Genomic DNA, 10867 nt, shown 5'->3' on the forward strand with positions numbered 1-10867 from the left:
CTGCCCCTGGTGGGCACAACCAATAGTTTGCAGGAACCGGGTGGTGGTGGCGCATACCTTTAATCCCAGCACTCGGGGAGGCAGAGGCAGGCAAATCTCTGTGAGTTCAAGGCCAGCCTGGTCTATAAGAGCTAGTTCCAGTACAGCCTACAAAGCTACAGAGAAACCTTGTCTTAAAAAAAATAGTTTGCAGGGGCCCCTGCAGAGCAATTAATAACCTGGATTTGGCACTCAAACCACAAAATATTCCCTCTCCAAACAACTGATGAGACTACCATGGAGGCCATGGCATACAAAAAGGAGCAGTTGGAGATAATATGCCTTACAGGTCAGTCAATAAGCTGGGTTGGGGGTGCTTTGAGAACTAGCCTGAGAACAAAAGCAGAAGTGACACTGGGCCCGTGTACGTGGCCTCGTGTTGGGAATCTGAAATACACTTTAACCCTCAGTGAATTTCCTTAAGTAATCTAAACAATTATTTGAAGAAATCGCCTAGACGATCTAAGATTCCCACCCTGTTACCAGCTCCTGCACAGTCACATGAATTCTTTCCTTGGCTGTGAGTACTAGGAGAATCATGTGCCCGCCGGCAGTATAGGAGGCTGCCCCTTGCCTCGTTCCCACGATGGGGGAGAGGAGGATGATAGGAACTACTGCTTTGCACACTACAGCTCTAATATGGGGAAAAGAGTCTACAACAGATCATTTGTCAACTAGATAGACACCAGACACCTTCAGCTACACTCCATGCCCAGAGAGAGTCCCTGACAGAAACAGTCTTCCAAAATGGGCAAGGCTTACACTTAATTTTCATGTCCCAGGGAAGACTGTATGATGGTAAGAGAGACTTGCTGTCTCAATGCTGACAAACTGTTTCTGTCAGGGACTCTCTCTAGGCATGGAGTGTAGCTGAAGGTGTGTGGTGTCTATCTAGTTGATAAATCAAAAATTATCATGAAAAAACTTTACAAAAATAGCTTAGATCAAAACCATAAAGGAAATAACTTCTGATCCCATAAAATGTCTGATTAAAAGCCATGGCTCACAACTTTTCACCATCCTGGATGTTCCCTTACTCACCCTTTTTATAAGACTTGCTATAGGGCCTAATACAATAAATTGTCTTTTAAGTTCATCAGACAAAAACTTGCCTCTGTTGGACTCGTGATCACTGGGAACCAGTATTTACCCTTTATCCAAGTTAAAAATTTTAAAAATCACTTTTCCAAACGGGGGAATGAAATGATTAAGGTAATGCCATCCTGTTCTGATTCCATTTTCTGTTTGCTTAGACAGTTCTCAGCCCTTTACCCCTCCCCACAATGGTCATGTCTGCCTTGGCAACATGTGAGACTTCCATGGCCTTGGCCATAGTCCAGATGTATTAACCAAAATAACTGGAAAAGTTATGTCTGAATAACTACTATACTCTGCCAGAAATAAATGTTTCAAGGTTACTGACCCTCATCTAACTCAGGGTTTTGCCTTTAATAGCCCTGTATCCCTGAACTTGGGCACCACAAAACTTTTCAGAGTCATAACTCACTCTTGGTTTGGCCGTCAAAAAAGGACTTAGAACTTTTATCAGTATGGTTGTCAATAACTATCTTGTGTGGATCATTATTACAGTTGGTCAAGAACACTCCCTTAGCAACGAGAGCAGGCAGGCGTACCCTACCTGTGCCTACAGACCACATCCTACCTCACACAAAATTGTAAACTTATTTAAACATTATAATTTTGGTTTTTTTGTTTTTGAAACTTGATTGTGATTCTCCGAGATGAACTCAGTCTGTTCCATTATCAAAAGGCTGGTTGGACGTGCCTGGTAGAAATTAAATAGGAATGGGCAAGGGCACCTTAGGAATTGAAGAAAGAGCGGGTAAAAGGAGTATGGAGAGGGGAGGATTCCTGGGTGAGAGGAGAGGAAGCTGGAAAAGCAGAGGCTAGGTGGTGGTGCTATCTAGAAGTGTAACCTGACCCCTGAGAGCAGATAATGGAGTGTAAGTACTGTAGCAGCACAGAGAAAATGGATTCCATCAGAGGAATGGAGGGAGTAGAGTCCAGTTAGGAGAGTGGTCCATAATTCATGGGAAAGTTTGAGGTCCCAAACCGCGGAAATGCAGTAAGAGTGGAAACTAAAGAACAGCACTAAACCAACTTAAAATCAACTTCATACTGGTAAATTACTGACACTCTTATCTCCTTCGGGCCTAACAGGGTCATTATACACTGAAAAACTATAGTTCATAAGTATTTGTAAACTAATATTGAAACCTAAGAGTCAGCTGGCTTGCTTCCTTTACCCCGATTAGTACATAAAAGCACGTTTTTTCTAAAAACCTCACAGAAACTTGTTATTCGACGGGGAGTAACAACACTATGTCTAATTCCTCTTCCAATACAGAGCCTGGGACGTCTCATCTGGGTCTGTTTGCTCCCCAATAATTTTTGAAGGAAGTCCTACGTTCGGGTCGTTGAGCCCCGCCCTATGCACTAAGACAAATGCCAAAGATTATTTTTCTCTTTGTCGAAGCAGCTAGTTGCCCCGGCCTTTTCACCGCACAGCGGGTTAAGGGACTAAAGCCCGCCCTGGCTTAACTGCAGGGGATTACGGAGGCTGCTAGGCAGGTGTGTTGAGACTGCAACTCTTAAAGATCCCGATTCTCACAGTCGCACCTCCAGGCCGCCACTTGCTGAGTGGCTCCCTCCAGAAGTAACGATGGACGACCCTTCTACAATTATGGGAATGTTGTGGGCTCAAAGCGAGCGAAGGGTGGAAAACTAAGTTTCTTTTCACTTACCCTAAAAGCCGCCATACCTATGACCCTCTCCGCTCCTTTTTTTTTTTTTTTTTTTATCGGACGGAGAGCGAAAAGGGACAAAGGAGTTCAATTTGACTTGCGTCACCACAGCCCCTCCCCTTTACGCTGCTAGTCCGCTGGCTCCTGCCCTTTCTCCGCCCTCCTGCAGCTGCTTTGTCAACCAGGCTGCCAAAGTTAACAGTTCTCTGGAGAAAGAGACTTCTTTGATTGACACTCCAGTCCTCCATAGACTCTCAGAACAGTCTCCCCACTCCGATTAGAAGTTTTTCTTCTTGGGTGAAAGACTTTTTTGTTTGTTTATGTGATTTGTCTGGATAAGAACTTAAAACTCAAGTTCAACTGCCTTAATAAACAACTATATAGTTGCAAGAGCACTTTCCTTTGTCATCCTTGGGGCAGTTACATTCATTCTAAACCTGTCACTGAGCATCAATAGTCACGTATTTTATCAGAGTAACTATAAAACTATATCGTAGAGACCCAAGAGAAAACGACAAATATAAGGCCTGAATGCTGTTCAAGAAAATAGAATATGGATTAGCAAAATGGTTCGGTGTGTAAAAGGTACCTGCTGCCAAGCCTGATGACCTGAATTTGGCTGGCGCGCACACACACACAGACACACAGACATACACACACACACACACACACACACACACTAAAATGTATTACAAGGTTAAAAAATAGAAGGTATCTGCTGAGATGGAATGGAGTTTCCTGGTTCACACAGATTGATGACGCCGAGAAGGTGTAAAAGTAGCATGAGTGAATGGGGTCTTTGTGTGTTATAATTAATTTGAGTTTTTTATTTGCTTGTTTTGCTTTATTCTGGTTTGTTTGTTTTTTATTTGCTGTTTGCTAGCTAAAGAGAGAAAAAGGCTGTGGGAGGTGGGGAGGATCTGGGAGGAGATGAGAGAGGGGGAAACTGTATCAGAAGATATTATATGAAAATTTTAATTTGAAAATAAACATCTGGAAAGTACTTGAAGGGGTTTTAGCTTATGGTGTGACTTGATCTAAAACACATTATAAAATGGTGATTCTGGAGCTCTCAGGAGAATGCTGTAAGAAAGTATATCATTCTCTATATGGGCACAGACTCCTGAGGCCTCTGCCAGTAATTCCAAGAAAAAGAGTGTTCATAATTTGCCCACTAACTTCTTAATAATAGTTAATTGCATTCATTCATTCATTCATTCATTCTTTCAACAAATATTTCTGGAGTGTAAATTATACTCTTGGAATTAATGGCATATTAAACATATTTGATACTTGAATCAGATTCTTTTTCTTGAGTATGCAATAAAATTATATTGTTAATTATTAAATAAAACAAATAACAATAGTCATGATTAAAAGACTGAAATGTTTCTTTATTATGTTCTTACACTTAAAGTATAACATAATAAATTTTAATATTTATTAAATATAAAATATAAATATTTATTATAATAAAATATCAGCATGAAAATAAATTACAAAATAAAGTAAATGCTATAGCATAAACTACAAAATAAAAATAGTGGATAATATTTAAATTTTTCATGGATTTGTTTTTCTGATAAGGATAAAATTGTCTATGTATTGGCCAGCCACTTTAGGATTAGTAAATATATCAGTTTCTGTTTTTGAGGTTTAACATTTGCATATTTGTTAATTGCATCATCAGAATCCAATATTTATGAATATTCAATGGATAATTTAGGTAGAATTTTAAATTTATCTCTTTGCTCCTAGTTGGTTGAAGTGTATTTGTCATTAATTTTGATATTAGTAAAATTTCTTTCACAATTAGGAGCAAATATGCAAATAGAAAAATACTTAAAAAATCACAACTAAGCATGTACTGAATCAGAGAAATCTTAGTTTCTCAAAACTTCAGGAACTGTAATACAATTATGTCTCTGTTTCTTCAGAATTGATTATTAAGGTCATAAAATTTTCTGTAACTAATCATTTTTAATCAACGTAACATTTTTAGAAAATTAATCTTAAACTTCTATCACAGTTGTTTACAACTTTGGAAATTTTTCTTCTTTAAAAATGAATGGCAAAAAATAAAGATGAATGGCAATGTCTGAGTCCAGCTCGACTGTTTAGCATTTGATGAACTGCTTAGTCAGTGGGGAAGATTGTATAACAATGCCCCCCACTCCAAAACTGCTTGTTTGATTTCAAGAAATGCTAGGTAATCATCTTTTCGTGTCTTTCCTAGTACTTCGTTTTCAATTTTGATTTTAAAAATCACATTTCCTTACATAGTAATTGACTAATAACTGATTTTTTTCCACAAATTCTTTCACTTAATATTCAAAGAACAATTTGAAGCTTAGTTTTTAACTGTGTATTTCAAGGCAGACTTCGGTTTTTCAAATCAGTAAAATGTAAATATTTGTACATAGAAAGTAGGAAAATATAAGGAAATACTCTAGTAATTGTTAACTTCGAAGAATAATGTTACTTTATATTCTACCCTTATTCTCTCTCTTGCCCCTATTTCTTGGTTTACAAGCATCATTTTTCATACACTATGGGTGTCAAATAATTAGAAAAGTTATGTTCCTTGGGAGGTGATACTAACTTTTTTGATTTTAATTTTTTAACAAAATGAAATTTAATAAGATAACACAAAAACAATCACATCAAGTAGGACAAGACAAACCAACAGAAGGAAAAAGGCTTCTCAAGAGAAGACACAGGAATCAGAGACCCACTACTTCACACACTCAGAAGTCCCATGAAACCACTAAAGTAAAAGGCATAAAATATATGCCAAGGGCCTGCTGCAGACCGGGATAGGCACAGTGCATTCTGATTCAGTCTCCATGAGCTCATATGCACTTTGCTCAGCTGCTTTAGAGGACATTATTCTCTTGATGGCCTCCATTCCCTCTGACTCTAGCATTCTTTGCTCCTCAATTTCTGAAGCGTTCCCTGAGTTGAGTGGAGGGATTTGTTGGAGACATATCATTTAGAGCTGTGTGTTCCAAGGGCTTTCTCTCTTTCTGTGTAATGTCTGGCTGTGGGCCTCTGTATTTATTTGTTCCTCTCTGCTGCAGGAGGAAGCCTATCTGATGAAGACTGAGTGAGGCACTGATCTATGGGTAGAGCAGAGTGTCATTAGGAGTCATTTTATTGTTATTTTTGTTTAGTTTTAGAACAGTAGTATTTGATTTGACCCTAGGTTTCTGGGCTATCCAGTTCCTGGATCTTAGTCACTCAAGCTGTGTCAGGTGTGAACTCCTGGAATGGGCCTAAAGTCAAGTCAGACGTTGATTGGTTACTCCCACAAACTTGGTGCCATCATTGCCCTGGCATATTTTGCAGGCAGCCTACAGAATGGGAAAAGATCTTCACCAATCCTGCATCAGATAGAGGTCTGATCTCCAATATATACAAATAACTCAAGAAATTGGTCATCAAAAGAACAAATAATCCAATTTTAAAAATTGGAGTACGGCTCACAATCATCTGTAATGAGATCTGGTGTACTCTTTAGGAAGATACCTGGTCAGTTGTCCTCTTAAACTTAGACCATGGAACCCAATATAGACAGGTTCAACAGAACCATCATATACGAACTGCCCATGCATGCTTCAACATTACCTGGGCATAAATTTCATTTCGATTTCATGTTGATTTTAGGAGTGTCTGATGGCTAGTTATTGACCAGTAGAAAAATTTCTGAGGACCTGTTTCCCTGTACTGTTCAACTGGTGTGTTTACAGGGAATATCTACTGTTGTTGGAGGCTAGGAAAATGAGATGAGCTGTAGCAAAGAAGCTGATGGAAAAGATCTTTGGGATCCATTGGGGATGGGGCCAGAGAGGAAGGAAGACTGCAGCGGAGAGAGGAAAGGAAGAATGCAGTGGGATTTCTGCTTCAGAGCTGGGACTGAAATGGGGTGGCACGGCTGGATATGGAGCAGCAGAAGGAGGCAAAAATGTGCATTCAATCTACCTGGTTCCCAGGCAGGAGTGACATTTGGCTTAGCTGGGTTGGGACTGAAAAACCAATGAGTTGAAGGAGGGAAATTAGAATGGGAAGATCTGTGAGATCACAGTAGATGACAGCAGGGGGCAGTGAAGGATGCAGAAAGTGTTCTGCTTTAGAACTGGGGGTGAGACCAGGGAATCATGTCTGTGGGAACAAGGGTAAAGGTGAGTGTCTGCGGTCAACCTACCTGTTCCCGTGCATGAGTGGCCTGTGGGTTAACCAGTGACTGTTGGAGTAAGGACTGGAAGGTTTGTGCGATCTACGGGGAACAGGACAGGGGAAGGCTGCTGTGGGTATTCTTCTCAGTTCGGGATGAGGCGGGGATATTGGATCTGGGGGAAAGAGAAAGAGGTAAAGATTTCCAGTCAACCTACCTGCTTCTCTGGCAAAATTGTGACCATATTTACTTTATATGCTTCCTAATACAATATCCTACTTCTGAGGGTATACAGTTATGTGACATCAATTTGCTCTCTGAAGTATACCCAGCATGACACAAAGTCCATATTAAAACAAATTGCATTAGGCAAATATTACCTGGGCCATTCTCTGTCTTTTATATCACAAGTAAGCTTCCTTTGTAGAAATCTGAAGTACTGAAATGGCACACAAAAGTCAGCTCAGGGTGTGGCCTTTACTCTGGATGGCTGAAGTAAAGCTGGAGTAAAAAAGCCACTGGAGACGAGGACTAGAAGAGCTAATTACTGAAATTTCAATTCAAATACTCTCCTGTGACCTCAGTTACTTTCTTTTCAACTCTTTGCTTCATACCTTTCTCTTTTTCTTTCTTTTTTTTTTTTTTGGACTCTCAAGATCTTTAGGCCTTAATATTTACATTAGCTACTTATAGCCCCAGAATTTATTATAAATATAGCAATTTGAAAAAAAAGAAACATTTGTGGTCTTGTGCTTTCCATATGTCAGGAAATTAGAAATAGCTTAGCAGGATAATTTCACCTCTCGATGTCTCATGAGGTTGAAGTCAAGCTACTGAGTAGACCTGCAGTTATCAGAAGGTTTGATTGAGGCTGTAGCGTCTGATGAGTCACTAGGTGGTTACGAGGGGACCTGAATTACTTGCCATGTCAATTTCCCCATCAAGTTTCTGAGTATTCTCATGTCACGACAACTAGCTTCTCTCAGAATGAGTGATACAAAAGAAAGAGCAAGGAGGAAGCTATAGTGCCTTTTATGTCCTAATCTGGATGTCACTGTCACTCCAGCTACATTCTTGTATTTATTAGAAATGAGTCACTAAGTAAAACACCTACGCCAGGATAGGGGAAGTATATTCTAGCTTTAGAAGGGTAAGTACACTTTATGTATATTTAAAAGGCACCATATTATCTTTTCTAATATCTATTAGCAATACTGATCTAATTTTATTTTCTAAGTAGCATAGATTCCATGATATATATTTTCAACAACTTTATTTGCAATAAACTAAAATAGCTAGCCTCACTAGTAATAGAAAATATTACATACCAATAATTATTTACTTCCTTATCATACAAACACACTCAGTCTAGGCCTGGTACCGAGGCTCCTTTTATCATGTTTCTTAAGTACCCTCAACATATAATTCCATTTTCTGGTTCAAAATACCTTCTCCACTTCTAGACATTGCAAATGGATAACAGGAAGTAGAAGAAGAGAAAGTAGAAAAAGTAAAGGAAGGACACCCCTTTATATTAAAAACACATCTCACATGTATGTAAATCATACTATTTTTGCTAGATCCTATTGTTCATTAACAAGTTTCATGGCTTCATTTAACAGCAGGGGAAGATAGGAACTTAAGTCTGTATTCTGAATAGCAAAACATTGGGGGTAATGGTGCTATTAGTATAAAATGGAAAATGACTAAGAACTTTTTCTTTCACATCCCTTTTACTCTTTCCATTTAAACAGTTTACATATCATCTTCCCCATGAACCCAGCTCCTAAATTTATAGAGTTAAACACACACACACACACACACACACACACAAACACACACACACACACACACACACACACACACCTAACTTGAGCTAGCTTAAGCAGACTTCCAATTTTTAAGTTAAATGTGACCTAAGATTGCCTTATTTAATATTTTTATTTATCTATTTATTTTTGCTGTCCTTGTGATTGAACCCAGGGCCTGATGCATGCTAGACAAGTACAACTACCTCTGAGCTATATCAAATGACCACTTTTATTCAAATTATAATTTTAATATACTCAAATGTCTTAGTCAGTGTTCCATTGCTGTGAAGAGATACCATGACCATGGCAATTCTTACAAAGGAAAACATTTAATTGGGGCTTACTTACAATTTCAGATGTTTAGTCCACTGTCATCATAGTGGGTGACATGATGTCATGCAGGAAGACTTTGTGCTGGAGAAGTAGCTGAGAGTTCTACATCCTATCAGCAGGCAGCATGAAGAGAGAGACTCTGGCTTGGGGTTTTTGAAACCTCAAAGCTTACACCAGTGACGCACTTCCTCCAATAAGACCACACTAATCCTTTCAAATAGTGCCACTCCCTGGTGAATAAGTATTCAAATCTATGAGCCTATAAGAGTCCTTCTCATTCAAACTCTCACACCATAAACACATTAATTGTAAACTGAGTATAGTGGCACATTCTTTTAATCCCAGCACTGGCAAAGCAGAGGGTTCAAGGCCAGCCTGGTCTACATAAGACATTCAACACTATATAATAGACAGACCTACCTCCTCCCCCAACAAAAAAAAAGAAGAGAAAATATTCATTATACATGACATATCATGTGGCATTCCAATGCTTTATGCATTATATAAAGTTTAAATTGGGGTAAACCTATGCACTCAAACCTCAATCATTTCTTTACATGAAAACATTCCAAATTCTTTCACTTTTTGAAGCATACAATACTGTTTTGTTATCTATATTTACTGTACCATGAAATAAAATACCAGAACTCCATGTTCTCCTTTTTCTTACTCTGAAAACATTGGGGATTGTATAGTAGCATCTTTGATTCTCTTCAAAGACTTTGCTTTATGAGTTTCAGACTCTTACTGTAAGCTGTTTTGTTAAAAAAAAAAAAAGAAGTCAGGACATTTGATCCTGTGTTCCTAATAGTCACTTCCTTATAGGTATTCAAAATCATTCATTCTTTATTTTGTATAAGAGTATATGAGGTGTGCAGAAGCACTTGTATCTTGGTGCACATGTGGAGGTCAGAAGACAACTTTGTTTAGTCTGTTTTCTCCTTCAATCTTTACATGAATTCTGGCTATTGACCTCAAGTAGCAAGCCAAGCACAGTAAATACCTCTACCAAATAAGCCATCCTGTTGGCCCTCAAAAATTTTTAAATAGGATTTCAGTTGAGGAGAAAAAAAGAACTTGCTCTTTGAGCATTCTAAAATGAAGAACTATTCCCAAAGCCTATCTACTATCAGTTCATATGCTAATACTCTTAACTTTTGTTAACTAACTGACCAGTCCCAGTGCCCCAGTTTTGCCATATAGGAATACTTTCTCATTAGCAAGGGCTCAAATTCAAGATAAAATGTGAGACAGTTAGTTACAGTGTATCATGAGTGATATTTTCCTCTTTCGGGTTTAAGGCGTGACTCATTGGCAGTAAAGAATAAATTTTCTAAGCTGGTATCTAGTAAATATTGTTGGCGTACAGATAGTAATGAACTTCTTCAGGTGATAGAGAGTGGCACCATTGAGTTACTACAATAAATGTAGCACGACAGAGATGAAGAAATGTTTTCTAAGTGGTAAAGATACTTAGTAAGTGTGTGTGTGTGTGTGTGTGTGTGTGTGTGTGTGTGCAACAAAGATTGACCATCAGTGGTGACATTCTTACTTAAAGAGAATACTCTCTTTAAATATGTTGGCAGATGCTACTACTCTTTTAGCTTCTATGGCTAATATTCTTATACAAGATACTGAAGTAAGTACAACCTGGGTGATAATAAGCTTTTTTTATTCCCCCTTCTCCCCCAAATCTTTGATATTCCCACAAAATTAAATCAGAAGTTAATAAATGACCATCATAT

At 38.5% G+C, this 10867-nt stretch overlaps 1 protein-coding gene across 1 annotated transcript in view; it reads right to left on the reverse strand.

Moving 5' to 3' along the window:
- The window catches only part of Apool (apolipoprotein O like), a 55812-nt gene extending 52896 nt beyond the window's left edge, over positions 1-2916 (reverse strand). The window contains exon 1 of the mRNA XM_048417849.3: positions 2805-2916. Coding sequence (XP_048273806.1) covers positions 2805-2819 — 15 coding nt within the window. The 5' untranslated portion in view covers positions 2820-2916. The remainder of the gene's footprint in view (positions 1-2804) is intronic.
- Between the last annotated feature and the right edge of the window lie 7951 nt (positions 2917-10867).

Source organism: Myodes glareolus, chromosome X (genome assembly GCF_982192425.1).
Source record: "Myodes glareolus chromosome X, mMyoGla1.1, whole genome shotgun sequence".
NCBI lineage: Eukaryota > Metazoa > Chordata > Mammalia > Rodentia > Cricetidae > Myodes > Myodes glareolus.